The sequence below is a fragment of the Amphiprion ocellaris genome, chromosome 6 (genome assembly GCF_022539595.1).
Source record: "Amphiprion ocellaris isolate individual 3 ecotype Okinawa chromosome 6, ASM2253959v1, whole genome shotgun sequence".
In the NCBI taxonomy this organism is placed as follows: Eukaryota; Metazoa; Chordata; class Actinopteri; family Pomacentridae; genus Amphiprion; species Amphiprion ocellaris.
This window is the reverse complement of record NC_072771.1, coordinates 367008-387245: the sequence shown is the minus strand read 5'-3', so window position 1 is coordinate 387245 and position 20238 is coordinate 367008. Positions and strand designations below refer to the sequence as shown.

Sequence of the window (20238 nt, the reverse complement as noted above, 5' to 3'; positions counted from 1 at the left end):
CCGGTGATGTTGATTCCCGCTCACCTGCTATCTCATCAAACAAACTGTCTAGACTGCTGCTGGCTTGCACCTTACGAAGCTTCCTGACAGGTGGCTCCCCAAGATCCTCCTGCTTGTCTGCCTCTCCTGTGGACATCCTTTGCAGCTCCAGCATCAGCATCTCCTTGGCCTCTGTAGCAGTGTCAGTGTTTGTGAAAAAGCGATCTTTGTACCTAAAAAAGCAGTAATAATAATTTAGCTGGTAAAAAGAGACACACAAAGACAGGCAGGCAGACAGACACTTTACCTTGGATCGAGAAGAGTCGCGATGCAGTACATGTAGAACCTTTAGAACCTGTGGAATCTGCAGAACCTGTAGAACTGTAGGACCTTTAGAACCTGTGGAACCTGTAGAACCCGTAGAACCTGTGGAACCTTTAGAACCTGTATAACTTGTAGAACTGTACGACCTGTAGAACCTTGAGAACCTGTGGAACCTTTAGAACCTGTTCCTGAGGCTAGTTCTGATTTATTCTCAGTGGATCTGAATGTTGAACTGTGTAGAGAAGATCTGGAACTAAAGATCAATCATTCATTTTGTGTGTGTGTGTGTGTGTGTGTGTGGGTGTGTGTGTGTGTGTGTGTATAGTTTCTTGTGTCTGGTACCTGTCCAGGTGAGATCAGCTCAGCTGCTGCAGGAAGGAGGATACAAGTCGTACGTCCATGACGCTAACACACTGGTCAGAACACCTGTCCTGGGCCTAGCATTAGCATTAACTTCAGCATTAGCTTTAGCATTAGCATTAGTGCAGCAGCCAGGTAAAAGCTATGTGACATTTAGAACAGACTGATGTGGTCAACTGACTCCGCCTCCTCCACCAGGTGACTCAGTGTCAGCAGCTCTCTCTGTCCTGGGATTGGCCTCTCAGCCTGCCTTGTTCCACCTCCCGTTCAGGTGAGCAGGTCCACTTCTTTGAGGGTCACCTGCTGAAAGTTCTGTTTGACCGACTGGGACGTATCCTGGAGCAGGTACACCTTTCTCACCCCACACACACCTGTCTCACCCCACACACACCTGTCTCACCCCACACACACCTGTCTCACCCCACACACACACCTGTCTCACCCCACACACACACCTGTCTCACCCCACACACACACCTGTCTCAACCCCTACACACACCTGTCTTACCCCCCACACACACCTGTCTCACCCCACACACACCTGTCTCACGCCTACACACACCTGTCTCACCCCACACACACACACCTGTCTCACCCCACACACACACCTGTCTCACCCCACACACACCTGTCTCACCCCCTACACACACCTGTCTCACCCAAAACACACCTGTCTCACTCCCACACACACCTGTCTCACCCCCACACACCTTTCTAACCCCACACACACCTGTCTCACCCCATATATGCACCTGTGGTGTGCTGTGTGCTGGATTGGCTGACTCACATGTCCAGGTGTGTGTTTGCAGCCGTACGAGGTGAACCTGCAGCTGACGGCTGTTCTGTCCAGACTGTCATCCTTCAGCCACCCTCTGCTGCACGAGTACCTGCTCAACCCCTACATCCACCTGTCGCCCTGCTGCAGGTCACTGTTCTCCGTCCTCATCAGGGTGAGACAGACAGACAGACAGACAGACAGACAGACAGACAGACAGACAGGTCCTGTATGAACCTAATGTGTTTCTCTTCTCTCAGCTGATGGGACAGGTGATGCAGAGGATCCAGCAGGTATCTCACCTGTCAGACAGACTGCTGGACACCAGGAGACACCTGCTGGGACTGAAACAGGAAACTGGGTAACTAATCAGTAATCAATAATCAATGATCAATAACCAATAATCAATAACCAGTGATCAATAATAATTATCAGTAATCAATAACCAATGATCAATAATCAATAACCAATAATCAATAACCAATGATCAATAATCAATGACCAATAATCAATAACCAATGATCAATAACCAATAATCAATAACCAATGATCAGTAACCAATAACCAATAATCAATAACCTGACCAGAAGATGAAGCTGCTGGCAGCACGTAATGATCAGTGTCTTGGTAGGTTCGCTGATCAATACAAACCATTGATGGATTATTGGTGCCTTCATTAATAAAGTTCACAGCTGCGACTCTTACCTGTTGGGCTGATGATGTCACAGCTCACCTGACTGTGTCCTCAGACTGGAACACCTGACGCTGCTCAGAGGAGTCGTCGTTCTTGAGGAGTTCTGCAAGGAGCTCGCCGCCATTGCCTTCGTCAAGCTGCCGCTGGACCTGGACCGGGACCACCTGGACCGGGACTGACTCACCAGGACCACCTGGAGCGGGACTGACTGTCCTGGATCGACAGGATCTGGTTCTTCTGAGTTCACAGTAACGGTTCCACCTGAAGGAGCAGGTGTGAGTCCCACCTGCTCCTTCAGGTGGACTGAGGACCTGATTGAAGCCTTCGTGTTTGAGAGACGACAATCTGAATTTTTTATTCTGGTGGACAGAACCTGAGAACACCTAGTCCTCAGGTGTTCTCAGGTGTTCTGTTAGCGGAACGTTCTGATCTGATCATATTTAGCATCTCCAGATCCAAGTACTAAGAGGGTCAGATGTAGAACTCCATGATGTCATAGATGTAGATCAGCTGTAGTTCCTGGTTGTTCCAGCAGGTGGAGCCTCTTCCTGTTTAATGCTGCATCACAGAGGAACCAATCATTGGTCTGTTTACTGAAACCTCACAACTAATGTCTCCTGGTCAATGATTAATAATCTGTATTTTATTATTAGCTGATCACACTTCAGGTTTCTGATCCAGATCATTTTTATAAATTAGAACCTCCAGTGTTCTCCTTCAGTTAGAACCGGTGGATCAGATCAGAACGTCCCAACCACTTCCGGACTTCAGCCAATCAGACGCTGTTTCTAGGCAGACTTTAATGATGTTCTTTAGTTTCTGAGGAACCTGATAAAGAACCTGCAGCTGTCGTGAGAACATCTGAGTTCTACCAGAGAGAACCAAAGGAACAGCAGCACCAACCACCTCAGACGTTCCCTAAAGGGGAAGAGGAGAACCTTCAAAGAATTATTTTAGAACTTAAATTATTTCACAGATTTGATGTTGAATATTGGACAAAGTAAGTGTTTCCTATGTTTATAAAGAACATACAACATACATGTTCCAGAGCAGAACTGTCACTGGAACTAGAACCTGCAGGAACACAGTCAGAGCTGAATGTGAAAACATGTTTCTTTTGACTTCATATATTTAAGTGCAATGGAACAGTTTTATCCCAAAGATGAATGAATGAATGAATGAATTGACTGATTAATTAATTGATTGATTGATTGATTGATTGATTGATTGATTGATTGATTGATTGATTGATTGATTGATTGATTGATTGATTGATTGATTGATTGATGAATGAACGAGACTTTATCCCTGAACCATCATGATGAACGTTTTTGTTCAACACCTTTGAAAACTTTTTCTGTTTTAGCTTCATTTACCTCAAAGTGTCTCCAGAGACAGAAGAACGTTCTTCTGTCAGAGAACCTCCATGTTCTACTGAGTGTCTGAGGAGAACCAGAACCTGTGCAGACCTCGGTGTGTTCTTCTTCTGCACCAGCAAATCGTTTTCATGCAGTTTCTTTCTGTTTGTGAATAAAGAAGTGAGAAGACAGAAGTTGTGGTTTGATTTTCATCAGATTAAAAAGTTTAAATCAGCTGCCGTTCTTCCAGTTTCTGTTCCGGAGGTTCTTCTACCTCCATGTTTCAAGAGAGGAACCATGGAGATAGAAGAACATCTGCAGGATGAGGAGATGGTAGGAGCTCCAGGAGAAACGTCTTCCAGAACCTCCAGCTGGTTTCCCCTTGAAGCTCCTTCCATCTCCAGGACCTGATGACTGAAGATCTAGAAGTCTGAGGAGACACTAGTTCTGGTTCCATCGAGGTTCAAGAGTTTTTTTTTCAGTGAAGAACTGCTGCAGAGGAAGCATCTACCCTCACTGTTTGTTGGTTTGTTTGTTTAGGGCGTTTTTGTGGTAATTTTGCATCTTTTTGTGGTAATTTTGTGTTTTGAAAAAGAGATAGCAAAGCATCTACAAGATGAGGTGATGGGACCGGGACCTGATGATGAGAACTTCCATCCTGGTTCCTCAGAGCTGCAGGACTTAAGAAACTAACCTCAGTGAAGAAACAAACTGTTCATGAGGGGTTTTATTCAGAGACTTCTAATTTAGTGCCTCCACGCCGGGCTTTTATTGTGAAGGTCCGTCCCGGATATGTGTGTGTGTCTGTCAGCTTGTTTCCTGCAGCAGCTGAAGGTCACAGCGGGAGCATCTCCATCCTCAGCAGCATTAGCACCAATCACTGATCGATCAGAGGATCAGGTTATTGATCAGCTGCAGCGCTACGTCACACAGACAGACAGATACACAGACGGCCTGTCTCACCGCCGCCTGTCTCACCGCCGTCTGTCTGACAGACTGAGATCCAGCAGCCTCCGCCTGTCTCTCCTTCTCTGCCCGCCTGTCGGCCTCCACCTCCCCGCCTGTCCGTCATGGGGAACCGGGGTATGGAGGAGCTGATCCCGCTGGTGAACCGGCTCCAGGACGCCTTCAGCTCCATCGGACAGAACGCGAGTCTCGACCTGCCGCAGATCGCAGTGGTGGGCGGGCAGAGCGCCGGGAAGAGCTCGGTGCTGGAGAACTTCGTGGGCAAGTGAGTCCCTGTCTGTCCGTCCACCTGTCTGTGCACATGTCTGTCTGTCTGTCCACCTGTCTGTCTGTCCACCTGTCTGTCTGTCCACCTGTCTGTCTGTCCACATGTCTGTCTGTCTGTGTCCACCTGTCTGTCCACCTGATCATCAGTTATTGATGAAGTTCTCTCATGTTTCTGATCAGCTGATTCCGTTACTGGCCTTCTCATTGATGGATGATCAGCTGATGTTCTCCTCCAGAGGTTCCTCTCTGCGTCCCTCTGGTCGTCAGCTGTTTGACTCAATTTTAGGAACATCAGAAGCTGGATGGTTCTGCAGGTTTCACTGCTAACAGAACCAGATATGGTTCTGAGACTGTAAAGGGAACATTTTTTCAAAGGGTTCTTTAAGGAACCGTCAAATTGAATAATAAATAATAGTACCCCAAAATTCTATCAGGAACCATTTTGACAGGAGTTCTTTGTGGAACCTGCTTCAGTAACGAACCTCGTTAAGTCGTTCTCCAGTAGTTTTTCTTAAAGAACGGTTCTTTAAGTGTTTTTTTTTTTTAGTGCAGGTCAAAATGGAGAACCTGAATGGTTCTGTTTTTATTCTCTTCAGTTCCAGATGAGCCAGATGTTAGGAGGAACCTAGAACCTGGAACCTTCAGTTAAGTGAACTAGAAACTAAAAACAGGAAGATTCTGATGTCACAATGTTTATGATGTAAGAATCTGCAGCATTTCTGGGTCCCTTCCATGAGAACATGTTTAATACTACTTTGTGTTCCTGGTCAGACAGAACGTGTTCCACCTGGTGTTCCTAATGAAGTGGTCGCAGAGATCATTAAAGTTCTACCAGTCCAGGTTCTCCCCGTCAGCCCAGAAGAACCTCTAACACACTGAGAGAACAGGAAGTTAAAGGTTCTGTTTCTGGTTCTAGTAGAACACAACGTAAAACTCAAAATCAAATTTTATTGATATTTAACTTTTTCTTGTTCTTGTTGATACTGAAAGATCTCAGATCATCAGAACTATCAGAACCTCACATTCTGCAGTTCTATGAATGTGTTGAAAACATTCAGTGTATAAAACCCAGAACCAGCAGAACCATCAGAACCACCAGAACCAGCCTCCTCCCTCCTGCATAAGCTTCCATATGATGGAGGTCTGATGGAGGTGTGATGGAGGTGTGATGGAGGTGTGATGGAGGTCTTATGGAGGTGTGATGGAGGTGTGATGGAGGTCTTATGGAGGTGTGATGGAGGTGTGATGGAGGTCTTATGGAGGTGTGATGGAGGTGTGATGGAGGTCTTATGGAGGTGTGATGGAAGTCTTATGGAGGTCTGAACCTGAGAGGTGAACTCAGGATAAATGACGTTGCAGGAAGTTTGTGTTTGATGCTTCTTCACATAGTCTCGTCCGATTCTGGACTTTGGGTTTGTGGAACATCATGCTGCTGAGTTGAAGCTCGAAGTCTCCAACAGTCGTCCAGATTTATTTTCCCGGTAACATGAGAACACACAAGAACAGCCAGAAGGTCAGAAATATGAGTAAAGATCTCAAAACCTGATTCAAATCTGACCTCCATCAGTCTCTGTGCTGGTCCTGCAACACTTCAGCTCCCTGAAGTTCTGGAAGCATGTCAGATCCACCTGAAGTCCATCTCCTGAACCAAGTCCACACAGAGAAACCTCAACTGGAACTTCTTCTCCTTGTTCTTCTTCTCCAACTGTTGGAGAAGAAGAACAAGGAACAAGAAGAAGAAGAAGAAGGTGAGGAAGAGGGAGAAGAAGAATGAGACGTAGAAGTCCCAGGCAGACAGATGTGGAGGAGGAGGATGGAGATGATTGTTGCAGATCATCTGAGACTGTTGGAGCAGCAACAGGAACTCCAGTTGAGCTGTTTGAATGTTCTCAGGATGTTCCAGTAGAACTCTGGAGGAAATACTTCCTCTGGTCTCTGGGTGGTAACCACGGCAACCACAGACCCCCTTCTGGTCACTGTGACGATCCTCCACCTGAGTTCTGCTGTTCAGGTAGAACTCAGGAACAGATTCAGGGACACGGAAACTACCAACCAGATGTTCTCCAGATGTTAAAGAATGTTTAGTAAATTTTTAGTTTCAACTTATTCTGGACTTTATAATAGTTGAGAACAAACCAGAACAGGTGTTCTGTCTCAACAGACGTCGTTCTAAATACCCCCACTCTATTGTTCTATTAGAACGAGGTCTGGTTGAAGATGAACAGCTGAGGAACCTCTAAGGGCAGAAGATGAATGTTTAAATGTTTGGGTTCCAGCTGTTCCAGAGTTTGATGGTTTTTATTGTAAAATGTTTTAGATTCAACAAAAAGATTCAGATTAGAGATGAAGGTCAGTCCTGGCAGCTGAGAGGTTCTGAGGAGGTTCTATGGAGGCTTTATGGAGGTTCTATGGAGGTTCTATGGAGGTTCTATGAAGGTTCTATGCAGGTTCTATGGAAGTTCTATGGAGGTTCTATGGAGGTTCTATGGTGGCTGGATGGAGGTTCTACGGATGTTCTATGGAGGTTCTATAGAGGTTGGATGGAGGTTCTACAGAGGTTCTATGGAGGTTATATGAAGGTTCTATACAGGTTGGATGGAGGTTCTATAGAGGTTGGATGGAGGTTCTATGGAGGTTATTTGAAGGTTCTATGGAGGTTCTATAGAGATTGGATGGAGGTTGGATGGAGGTTCTATGGAGGTTATTTGAAGGTTCTATGGAGGTTCTATGGAGGTTGAATGGAGGTTCTATAGAGGTTTGATGGAGGTTCTACATATAGAGGACGGGTGTAGGAGACAGAAGCAGGTCTGTAGTTTGAGTCCAGCTGGCAGCATGTGATTGGCCGAATATTTTTATCTTCACCCTGAGGATGAGGAGGGTCTCTGTCTGTACCTCTGCTCTCATTGGCTGCTGCTGGTCACATGACTCAGGCAGGCTTTTGGTCAAAGCAGCATGACAAGAACAGTGTGATGTGTGTTAGAGAGAGCTGACTGCAGGGAAACACACACACACACACACTTGCACACACTTATGCACACACACACACACTTAAACACACACTGAGGATGTCGTGATGAAGATTCTCTTCGAGCTTAGAGCATCTCAGACTGACACTGTACATAATATAATATAATATAATATAATATAATATAATATAATATAATATAATATAATATAATATAATATAATATAATATAATGAAACTCCTTTATGATGGAAGCAGATTAGTTTACACATAAATTCTCATAATATGATTTCATGTCATTTAATGCCGTCTGATGGAACCATCATGATCTGTGGGGTTTGTGTTCTGGGTTCTTCCAGGATTCCCCCATCAGTGATCACGATCTCTGCAGGATTCTGGTTCTGGGGAACCTGAAGCTGCTGCTGGAACCCTGCAGGTTCTCCAGACAGCATTTATCCTTCTGGATGTTTGAATCATCGCTGATTTAAAAAGACTCTTTAGTGTCAGAGTGAAACCGATCTCTACACAGGAATAAAAAATAAAACAGAAGTGATTCCATTAATGTTCTCCTTCTACGGAGAACATTCCACTCAGGATCTAGTAGAACCTTCAGCTCCATCATGGATCCTGTTGGTCTCCATCAGTCTGAACATCTGGACCTGGATGTTCTCCTCAGACTGCATCAGGTTGTCCTCCAGGATTTCATTTACCCTCTACCTTTACAAGCCTTCCAGGGCCTGCTGCTGAGGAACGTCATGATGCTGCCACCACCGTGCTTCATATCATGATGCTGCCACCAGTCAGAGGAGTGATAGGAGTCTTGGTGGCCTCCCTCTCTAGTCTCTCTCTCCTTCAGAGGAGTCATAGGAGTCTTGGTGGCCTCCCTCTCTAGTCTCTTTCTCCTTCAGAGGAGTCATAGGAGTCTTGGTGGCCTCCCTCTCTAGTCTCTCAGGTCTTGAGGACGTCCTGCTCCAGTCAGATTTATTCATGTTCCATCTTCCTTCCTTTTCTTAATGATGGATTTAACTGGACTCCAGGAGATCTTCAGGATCTTTAAATGTTCTTGTATCGTCCTGACTGATGCTTTCCAACAACCTTTCCTCAGAGTTTCTTGGTTCTTCAGTCTTCATGGTGTAGTTCTGTCCAGGAGTTCTGATCCACCAGAGACTGGACCTTCTAGATCCAGAATCTTTATCCTCCAATCATTGAGCTCAGGTCATCCATGAAGGACTTCTAGAACCAACTGGCTGCTCTGAGTTCCATTAGACCAGTGGATCTCAAACCTTTTCTGTCAGCCTAACGATGAAACCCCCATGGTTCTATAAACAGTCCTGCATTATGAGGTGTCCTCCTGAAGGTTTACTGTCTTGCAGTGATCAGTTTTTGAAAAATTTTAGTGGATGCACTGATAGAACTGAGAATGAGACGTTCAGTTCATCACAAACTACAACTGGCAATAAATCAACGCCTCTGAAACATTTAAAAAATAGAACCATCTTACAAACCTGAATATATATAATATATATATATATATATATATATATATATATATATATATATATATATATATATATATATATATATATACATATATATACATATATATACACACACACACACATATATATATATATATATATATACACATATATATGTGTGTGTGTGTGTGTGTGTGTGTGTGTGTGTGTGTGTGTGTGTGTGTGTGTGTGTGTGTGTGTGTATAAACAGTTTTTACGTTAAGGATAAGGATAACCTTTATTGATCCCACAGAGGGGAAAGTTCACCGTTACAGCAGCTCCAAAGAAACAGTATTGTTACGGGGGGAGCTGGGGAACCCAAGCGCAGACTCACAGAAACTGACAGACAAATGAATAACTGAAAGAGATTTATTTCGCAAAATAACTAATCAATACAGGAACACAGAACTGAACTGGGGGGGAGAACCAAACCAAAACTACTAAACTCTAACAACAAACTCTATGAATATAAAAACGGAAATCTACAAACTGAACCGACTTAACAAAACTAAGCTAAAGAGGGATACTCACAAAATGGGGAAACTGATAACCGAGGGGAAAACAGACTAAACCAAACCACTAACAAACGCTATGAATTTGAGAACAGAAGATCACTAAACTAGAACAAACAAAACTAAGCAAAGGAGGGGTACTTACAAAATGGGGGAACTGAACAGAAGGGGTAGGGAAGCTGGCTCAAGAAATCTGGGGTGAACGGAGACGAGACTAGAGCTACTGGCTGGGGACAAAAACAGGGCTAGCGAGAATCCAAAAGAACTGCTGAGTCCAAATGAGGGAAATCCAGAGGAGGGGAAAAAGAGTCCAAAAACAGAGGGCATGTGAGTCGATGATCCAGCAGGGAGTGAATGAACGGGCAGAGCTTAAATAGGTGGAGGTGAGGTGGAGAACAGGTGAATGGTGTGAACTGATTGCTGCAGCTGAAACTCATTGAAGCAATCAGCAAGACAGAGTGCAGGCAGGTGAAGCAGGAGGGAGAGAGACAGGGAGAGAGAGAGACACATGAGGGAGAGGTGACAGACAGACAGAGGGAGCCAAAGAGAGACAGGTCAACACAGAAACAAATCATGACTCAGGGGAGAAAGGAGGAAAAAGAGGAAAAAGGGAAAGAAGGGCAGGGGCTAGAGCAGGATCCTAACAAGTATAAAGGAAGTGCAGGAATAGACAAGAAAAAGAAACACAGTGCAAAAATTGCAGAAAAAAACATTATATACAGATGATTTTTATTTTTTATTTTTCATAAATATCATGTAGAAGATTATATACAAGAGGATGAGGTATCAGTTATTACACATAAGTAGGAGGATGCCTGTCTAAATTGGGGAAGAAATAAGTGCAGCAGTAAACAGGACACAGTGAAGTTTATAATGTGGCATTGTAAAGTCTGACAGATGCTGGAATAAACCACCTGCAGAAATGTTCCTTCTTACACCTAGGGTGTACCAATCTGTTGCTGAAGGCGCTTCTTAAGGAGTCCACAGTCTGATGCAGAGGGTGGGAGGAGTTTCTGATGATAGAAGACAGTTTATCCAGAGCCCTCCTCTCTCCCACCACCTCCATGGAGTCCAGGGATCAGCCACAGACTGAGCTGCTCTTTTTATCAGTCTGTTTAGTCTGTTCTTATCGCGCTCAGAGCATCCCCCTCCCCAGCACACCTCTGCATAGAAGACCATGGATGCCACCACAGTGTCATAAAAGGTCTTCAGCAGTGTCCTGCTCACACCAAATGATGGGAGTCTCCTCAGCAGGTATAGACGACACTGACCCTTCTTATACAGAGAGTCAGTGTTATCTGTCCAGTCCAGTTTGTTATTTAGGTGAACACCCAGGTACTTGTAGGTCCTCATTCTCTCAATGTCAAGTCCCTGGATGTTCAGCAGTGGAGTGTATGAGGGTTTCCTGTGGAAATCGATCACCATCTCCTTTGTCTTGCTGGCGTTCATTTGGAGGTGGTTCTGCTGACACCAGTAGACAAAGTCCATGATGACTTTCCTGTACTCACAGTCATTCCCCTCTGACACGCATCCTATGATGGTAGTGTCATCGGAGAACTTCTGGAGATGACAACTGTCTGTGGAGTAGCGGAAGTCTGATGTATAGAGGGTGAAGAGGAAAGGTGAGAGTACTGTACCCTGGGGGGCTCCTGTGCTGCAGACCACCACATCAGACACACAGTCCTGTAGCCTCACATACTGAGGTCTGTCTGTGAGGTAGTCCATGGTCCATGCAGCCAGCTGGTCACTGATTCCTGCTCTCTCCATCTTCACCCTCAGCAGTGAGGGTTGGATTGTATTGAAGGCACTGGAGAAGTCGAAGAACATGAACTTCACAGTGTTTCTAGTGTCCTCCAGGTGAGACAGGGACCTCTGCAGCAGGTAGAGGACGGCGTCATCCGTCCCAATCCCAGGCTGGTACACAAACTGCAGGGGATCCATGTTTGGACTCACCAGGGGGTGAAGATGGTTCAGGACGATACTCTCCAGTGCCTTCATCAGGTGAGAAGTTAAGGCCACGGGTCTGAAGTGGCTGGGCTCCATGGGGAACGAGGTCTTTGGGACCGGGACCACACAAGAAGTCTTCCATATGGCAGGAACTCTTTCCAGTCTCAGGCTTAGGTTGAAGATGTAGCAGACCACCTGACAGAGCTGGTCTGCACAGTCCCTGAGAAGTCTGGAGCTGATGCCATCAGGACCCATGGCTTTCCTGGCTCTGGTCTTCCTGAGCTGCATTCTCACCTGATCCACTGTTTGTGTGAAGAGAGGAGGAGGAGGTGGAGATGGGGGGAGAGAGGAGAGCTCCAGAGATGGTGGTGGTGAAGGAGGTGAAGGAGGTGAGGGGGAGGGAGCTAGCAGGCAGGAGGAGCTGGACGCAGGCTGGACAAGGCTCAGGCTGGAGGGGGAGAGGATGAGACCAGTATCAAACCTGTTGAAAAACAGGTTTAACTGGTTGGCCCAGTCTCTGTCCCCAGGTTCAGGCTCCTCCTTTCTGCCCTTGCCCTGCCCTGATATGGTCTGGAGTCTCCAGACCTCTCTTGTGTTGTTCTGCAGCTGATCCTCCATTTTCTTCCTGTAGCTGGCCTTACACTCCCTGATCTTTCTTTTAAGGTCCCTCTGTACCCTCCTCAGGTCTTCTCTGTCACCAGACTTAAAGGCCCTCCTTTTCTCCAGCAGCAAGGCTCTCAGCTCAGGAGTCACCCATGGCTTGTTTGAGAAACACCGTACCCTCCTAGTGGGTAAGATGGTTTCTACACAGAAGTTTATGTATTCTGTGATGCAGTCCGTTAAACTGTCAATGTCCTGTCCATGTGGCCCACAGAGCACCTCCCAGTCTGTGGTGGTAAAACAGTCTTGGAGAGCCTCACTGGCCTCCTCAGACCACTGCTGCACACACTTTCTGGTTGGGAGTTGTTTCTTCACCACAGGTGTGTAAGCAGGGAGCAGATGGACCAGGTTATGGTCTGAGCGGCCAAGCAGGGAGCAACTGTAGGCATCTGCGGTGTTTGCATAGAGCAGATCCAGAGTTCTGTTGTCCCTGGTGGGGCAGTCCACGAACTGATGGAAGGTGGGGAGAGTGGCAGCCAGGGAAGCATGGTTAAAATCCCCAGTGATGAGAAAGAAGGCTTGAGGATGTGCTGTCTGTAACCATGAAACCACACTGTGGAGGAGCTCGCAGGCTGAGTCGGCGTTGGCCGAGGGAGAGATGTACACCGTTACTGCAATAACATGTGAAAACTACGGCTGCATGCTAACAGCTAGCAGCTCAATGTCCCTGGTACACCGTTGCTAGCTCATCCGTCTTATTTAGGAGAGACCTCACGTTTGATGGAAGGCATGGTTTATACCGTCGTCTCCTTTCATGGCGTTTCACTCCGGCTCTGCATCCCCTCCTTCTCCTCCGTAGTTCGGCGGGGATCTCCGATCGCGCTTCGGGATATAGCCTGGCTTGGCTAAGCGCTAGCAGCTGCTCCCGTGTGTAAACAACAGCTGGGCTACGACCGAGAGTGTTCGCCGATGCGGTGTTTGAGTCCAGAAAACAGTAAAAAAACACAGCAGCAGTCTCACCAGCTTAACACCAAGGAATGGACGTGTGCCGGAGCGACGACTGTAGAAAAGAAAACAGTAGAGGAAAGCTAAAAGTGCGAAAAAGTCGCTATAAACAAAGAGAGGGGTCAGAGCTGCAGCAACTGGCTGCCACTCAGTCGGCGCCATCCTATACAGAATGTGAGCATGCAGGCCTGTGTTATTTTATCTGACTCTATTTTGTTATTTTTCATGGTAAAGATAATCGGAGTAGAGGAGCCCAGGTGGTGACATCAAGAACCCTGCTGTTCCAGTTACACATAAACCATGCGTTCTCACACTCTCGGGAGTCCAGGGGTCCGTTTCACGAAGCAGGTTTAGTGAAAACTCTGAGTCTGTTAACACTGAAAGGAGGGAAACTCAGAGTTTTCCATTTCACAAAGGGAGGTAACTCAAACCAGAGACAGAGGGGTAACTCTAGCCTGTTTCACAAAGAGAGGTAACTGAAGCTGTCGGTCAGTTACCATAGTAACAGACTCTATCAATCTAACCTGGTCGGGACCAGGTTTATCTCAGTAAACCTCGAATTTCTCTCTGTCTCCGCCCTCTTTCAGTCACACGCTATTAGATTTCCTCATTCATTCATTCATTCAGTCAGCTGGCGAGTTTTGGCGTAGTCTATAAATGTCATGTCCTTTTATTAACGATCCAGTGGATGAAGGAGCAGCATTACGGCACAGAGAATTAAATCTTCGTCAGGAGATTGTTTTCAGACCTCGCATAGATGTTCTCACATTTCCAGACAATTATCTTTTTGAGCGGCACCGTTTCACGTCACAGTCCATAATCTACATACAACCTCATCCGTCCTTACATTTACAACATTACCAACCTCAGTCATGCTCTCACATCCCAGCAGATATTGTGTGTTGTGCTGCGGTTCTTTGCAAATGGAAGTTTTTTATATAATGTCAGAGATGCAGAGCACTTCAGTAATGCAACTGTATGCAGGACGGTCAGAAAAGTGTGTCTGGATCTGAAATGACTTTTACCATCTTTGTGGTTTTCCCTGGACATAAACCTGTCAGAGCCATCAAGGAGGAGTTCCACAGGATTGCAGTTGAATGATGCAGAGATCTGTTAAATTAATTTTAAATCATATTCTGTTAATGACATCGTGCTGCAACCTCAGACTGGGATTAGTAATTTTAATTTCTTTTAGGATTTCCCAGGGAGTGTTTTTATATTTCATCTTAAGCTGCTGCCACATGCGTTTCTCCCCTGCAGGATTGCACCTAAATGAAATAACTTAATAGTCTACTATTCAAACAGTTTTCCCCTGTAATATTATTGTGATTTAAACTTCCGCATTGACCCGGGCAGCAATGTTCTCCCACACCGTCTCCCTGTCTTTTGCAGCTGCAGGTGTTGCACTTCTTTCTAAAAACATGTTCAAACTCGCTATATAAGCGCATTAAGATTTCCAATTCAAGCGGTGTAGTCCTCCGCTTCCCCGTTGCCATGGTGACTCGTCGAATCGGCGCTCCATTGATACTGGCTTTTCAGAGTTGTGGTGCACGCGCTTAACTCTGGGTGAAACTACTCCGAGTTGATTTAACCAACTCAAATCAACCGTTCTGGAACCGGAAACTCAGAGTTTTCTATCTCAGAGTAGATCAACTCAGAGTTCAGGGTTAAACTCAGAGTTTGTTGAACCTGCTTCGTGAAACAGACCCCAGACTTGTGTGGTAGTCCGTTGAGAAACGACCAGAGCAGTTTGAGTATCGTTGTATGCCACGAATAACAGGCCGACGTGAAACAATAGTGGAGCTGATTAGTTCCTGGTAGACGGACCTTCTCCTCCGAGTCATCCGTCTTCATGCCTCTGCGGCCTTCAAGGGGTCGCGCCCCACACTTTGAGAAACCCTGCATTGGAGTCACTTTGAAGGGGTGAATGTTGATGAAATCATTTGTTTGATGTTTTGTCATGTTAATGACGTGTTTAACCCGTTTCCTGCTGTCCTCCAGAGACTTCCTGCCTCGGGGATCCGGCATCGTCACTCGGCGCCCCCTGGTGCTACAACTCATCAACTGTCCAACAGGTGAGACCATCTCCTGACCTGAGCTCAGCAGGTTACTGACGTGTATTGATCTGATACTGATCTGATCATGTGTATTGATCTGATACTGATCTGATCGTGTGTATTGAGCTGATACTGATCTGATCATGTGTATTGATCAGAGTATGCAGAGTTCCTGCACTGTAAAGGGAAGAAGTTCACAGACTTTGATGAAGTTCGTCAGGAGATTGAAGCTGAAACGGATCGAGTGACGGGACAGAACAAAGGAATCAGTCCGGTTCCCATCAACCTCAGAGTGTATTCTCCCAACGGTACACACACACACACACACACACACACACACACACACACACACACACACACACACACACACACACACACACACACACACACACAGATTGGATCAGCTGTCAGAATGGTCTCTTCTACCTTCATGTGTTTCTCATCAGTTTTCTTCATTCAAACTGTTTATCTGCAGCTGAACTCTGATTGGTTGTAGTTTAGCTGAACTCTGATTGGTTGTAGCTCCAGTTTCACATTTCTCCAGTTTAATTCTGCCTCCTTATAATTCTAGTTCCATCAGATCTACTTTGTCCTTTTAGACTCTTGAATGAAGCTTGAACAGGTCAGAATGATGCTGGAGAATCTGGAATGGAAACCACCACTAGTCACAGCATTAATCTCTAAAGAACTCACCTGATAGATGTGAAAGCAGCTTTCAGTAGATCCTGATCTGGTCTGTCTGTCCGTCAGTCCTGAACCTGACTCTGGTGGATCTTCCCGGGATGACGAAGGTTCCGGTGGGGGACCAGCCGGCCGACATCGAGCACCAGATCAGGGACATGCTCATGCAGTTCGTCACCAAAGACAACTGCCTCCTATTGGCTGTTTCTCCGGCCAACTCTGACCTCGCCAACTCTGATGCTCTGAAGATCGCCAAAGAGGTGGACCCACAAGGTCTGAGTGCTGCACACCTACACCTGCATCATCTCCAGTCATCAGCTGTAGTCTCCATGTTCTTCATTCTGGAGCTTGAATTGTTATTGATGAAACCATTAAAACATGAATCCTGTTCACAAAAACAATCATGAATTTAGGTTTTTTGATATATTTATGAAAGGTCATGGAAAACTAAGACTATCCCGTCACTGTGGTAGTCCTGGTCAGATTCTCACCAAACATCTGGACTCCATCTGAGCCCAACTCACTGATCTTCCTCTGACCAAAGAATGTTCTCCAACATCCATCAGGCTTCTTCTCATGTTCTTCAGCAAACTTTCATCTGGAAGTTTAGTTCTGAGCAGCAACCAGGTTTAGTTCTGGTCCTCCGTCCATAGAGGTTGATGTTCTGAAGGGTCCTTCACACTGTCTGAGCTTCACACTAACTCTGGTTTCCATTGAGAACCCTTGAACCAAGTCTGAAGCAGCTGCCGTCTGTTTTTACAGCTGGGTGGAGAAAGTAGTTCACTGTCTGTGGAGTCATTTTAGGAGCTCTGATTAGTGGTACTATGACTCCTTTTAGCCCTCCTGATTAGTGGAACTATGACTACTTCTAGACCTCCTGATTAGTGGTACTGTGACTACTTCTAGACCTCCTGATTAGTGGTACTATGACTCCTTCTAGACCTCCTGATTAGTGGTAATATGACTCCTTGTATTCCTGCAGCTCTTCTACTTTGGAGTCTGCAGTTCCAGTGTCGTCTTGATAGAATGTTTGTTTCTGATCATTGATCAGAGGAAGTACTCTGCTGTTAGAAGTAATCTGATTACCGTGGGGATACAGATTACTCAGATCCTGTCCATCCTCTACCCTGGGTGCAGGTCTGAGGACCATTGGTGTGATCACCAAACTGGATCTGATGGATGAAGGAACCGACGCCAGAGACATCCTGGAGAACAAACTGCTGCCGCTCCGCAGGGGTACGTGACATCACACAGAATCCTGACAGCTGATTGGCTGTGGCCGTCTGCTACGTCATGTTTGGTCTCCTTTGTGAATCAGGTTACATCGGGGTGGTGAACCGCAGTCAGAAGGACATTGATGGGAAGAAAGACATCACAGCAGCTCTGCAGGCCGAGAGGAAGTTCTTCCTGTCGCACCCATCGTACCGTCACCTGGGTGACCGCATGGGCACCGCCTACCTGCAGAAGACCCTCAACCAGGTGAGCACCGGCACACAGCAGGTACCCTCAGAAATGGGTTCTGCTGTCAGAACCAACGTTTCCTCTCAGACGTTCTAGAGTCTGATGGTCCTCCAGCAGCTCCAGTCTGATGTTCTGGTTTAGGGTGCAGAACGATCTGACCCGACACAACCACGTCTCTGTAACCATGGTAACAGAGCAACTCTCTGTCGCCATAGCAACTGACCAACCACATCCGGGACACGCTGCCGGCGCTACGAAGCAAACTACAGAGTCAGCTGCTGTCCATCGAGAAGGAGGTGGAGGAGTACAAGAATTTCAGACCCGACGACCCCAGCCGCAAGACCAAGGCCCTACTGCAGTAATACTACACTAAATACTACGCTAAATACTACCCAAATACTACATACTACACAGTGCTACACACAGCCGCAAGACCAAGGCCCTACTGCAGTAATACGACACTAAATACTATGCTAAATACTACCCAAATACTACATACTACACAGTGCTACACACAGCCGCAAGACCAAGGCCCTACTGCAGTAATACTACACTAAATACTACGCTAAATACTACCCAAATACTACATACTACACAGTGCTACACACAGCCGCAAGACCAAGGCCCTACTGCAGTAATACTACACTAAATACTACGCTAAATACTACCCAAATACTACATACTACACAGTGCTACACACAGCCGCAAGACCAAGGCCCTATTGCAGTAATACTACACTAAATACTACGCTAAATACTACCCAAATACTACATACTACACAGTGCTACACACAGCCGCAAGACCAAGGCCCTACTGCAGTTATACTACATTAAATACTACCCAAATACTCCAAATACTACAGAAAATACTACACAGTACTACACAATAATAATGTGTGTGTGTGTGTGTGTGCGTGTGTGTGTGTGTGTGTCAGGATGGTGCAGCAGTTTGCGGTGGACTTTGAGAAGCGTATTGAGGGATCAGGTGATCAGGTCGACACCTACGAACTCTCAGGTGGAGCAAAGATCAACCGCATCTTCCATGAACGCTTCCCCTTCGAGCTGGTCAAGGTAACGCCTCACACAGGTGACATCATCACACACAGGTGACATCATCACAGTGGACAAGGACAAAAAGTCAATAAAAGGACAATAAGTAACAATAAAAGTTAGAAGTCATCAGACTGGTTGACTTCCAGCTGTTTAATGTGAGTTCTGAAGGTTTCTAACGTGGGATGGAGAGGAGAACATCTGACTGGCTTTAAGGTTCGGGCTAGCTGATAGTCACTGTGAGGACAGGTAGCGTTCCGTTAATGTTAGACTAGAACAGGTGAGCGTTCTGTTAATGTTAGACTAGAACAGGTGAGCGTTCTGTTAATGTTAGACTAGAACAGGTGAGCGTTCTGTTAATGTTAGACTAGAACAGGTGAGCGTTCCATTAACATTAGACTAGAACAAGTGAGTGTTCCATTAACGTTAGACTAGAACAGGTGAGTGTTCCGTTAACGTTAGACTAGAATAGGTGAGTGTTCCATTAACGTTAGACTAGAACAGGTAGCATTCCTTTAACGTTAGACTAGAACAGGTGAGCATTCCATTAACGTTAGACTAGAACAGGTGAGCATTCCATTAATGTTAGACTAGAACAAGTCCAGGTGAGTGTTCCATTAACGTTAGACTAGAACAGGTCCAGGTGAGCGTTTCATTAACGTTAGACTAGAACAGGTGAGCATTCCGTTAACGTTAGACTAGAACAGGTGAGCATTCCGGTAACGTTAGACCAGAACAGGTGAGCGTTTCGTTAACATTAAACTAGAACAGGTGAGCGTTCCATTAATGTTAGACTAGAGCAGGTCCAGGTGAGCATTCCGTTAACATTAGACTAGAACAGGTGAGCATTCCATTAATGTTAGACTAGAACAGGTGAGCGTTCCGTTAACGTTAGACCAGAACAGGTCTAGGTGAGCATTCCGTTAACGTTAGACTAGAACAGGTGAGCATTCCTTTAACGTTAGACTAGAACAGGTCCAGGTGAGTTGAACTCTGCAGGTAAATGAAACATGAACATGTTGTACTTCCTGTGCAGCTGGAGAGCGATGAGAAGACACTTCGTAAAGAGATCAGCTACGCCATCAAGAACATCCACGGAATCAGGTGAGTCTAAACCTCTGCTCAGGTATGTACAGGTGTGTGTAAGTGAGTGTACCTGACTCACCTGTCCTCAGCGTTTACCTGACTCCTCTGTCCTCTGCTCAGGACGGGGCTGTTCACACCTGACATGGCGTTTGAGACGATCGTGAAGCGTCTGATCGCTCAGATTAAAGAACCGTGTCAGAAATGTGTGGACCTGGTGATCAACGAGCTGGTCAACACTGTCAGGCAGTGTACGCAGAAGGTACTGCTATTACTACTACTACTACTACTACTACTGCTGCATAGTACTACACAGCTGGTCAACACTGTCAGGCAGTGTACGCAGAAGGTACTGCTATTACTACTACTACTACTACTGCTGCATAGTACTACACAGCTGGTCAACACTGTCAGGCAGTGTACGCAGAAGGTACTGCTATTACTACTACTACTACTACTACTACTACTACTACTACTGCTGCATAGTACTACACAGCTGGTCAACACCGTCAGGCAGTGTACGCAGAAGGTACTGCTATTACTACTACTACTACTACTACTACTGCTGCATAGTACTACACAGCTGGTCAACACCGTCAGGCAGTGTATGCAGAAGGTACTGCTATTACTACTACTAC

At 46.0% G+C, this 20238-nt stretch overlaps 2 protein-coding genes across 6 annotated transcripts in view; both read left to right on the top strand.

Annotated features, from left to right (window-relative positions):
• The first annotated feature begins 307 nt into the window (after positions 1-307).
• Positions 308-3347, top strand: LOC111586505 (FHF complex subunit HOOK interacting protein 2B-like). The gene is made up of 6 exons (XM_055011328.1): positions 308-312; positions 563-809; positions 862-1008; positions 1473-1613; positions 1699-1799; positions 2188-3347. The coding sequence occupies exons 1-6, from the start codon at positions 308-310 to the stop codon at positions 2309-2311; spliced, it is 765 nt and encodes a 254-aa protein (XP_054867303.1). The 3' UTR covers positions 2312-3347.
• Positions 3348-4294: 947 nt separating this feature from the next.
• The window catches only part of LOC111586503 (dynamin-1-like), a 32719-nt gene continuing 16775 nt past the window's right edge, over positions 4295-20238 (top strand). For all 5 annotated transcript variants that reach the window (XR_008602108.1, XM_055011814.1, XM_055011813.1 and 2 more), the window contains exons 1-10: positions 4295-4721; positions 15271-15344; positions 15485-15634; positions 16077-16280; positions 17145-17243; positions 17326-17486; positions 17684-17826; positions 18403-18538; positions 19554-19621; positions 19724-19862. Coding sequence is in view for 4 of the 5 variants with exons in the window: in XM_055011814.1 (XP_054867789.1) it covers positions 4561-4721; positions 15271-15344; positions 15485-15634; positions 16077-16280; positions 17145-17243; positions 17326-17486; positions 17684-17826; positions 18403-18538; positions 19554-19621; positions 19724-19862 (1335 nt within the window). In the remaining variant the exon portion in view is untranslated. The remainder of the gene's footprint in view (positions 4722-15270; positions 15345-15484; positions 15635-16076; positions 16281-17144; positions 17244-17325; positions 17487-17683; positions 17827-18402; positions 18539-19553; positions 19622-19723; positions 19863-20238) is intronic.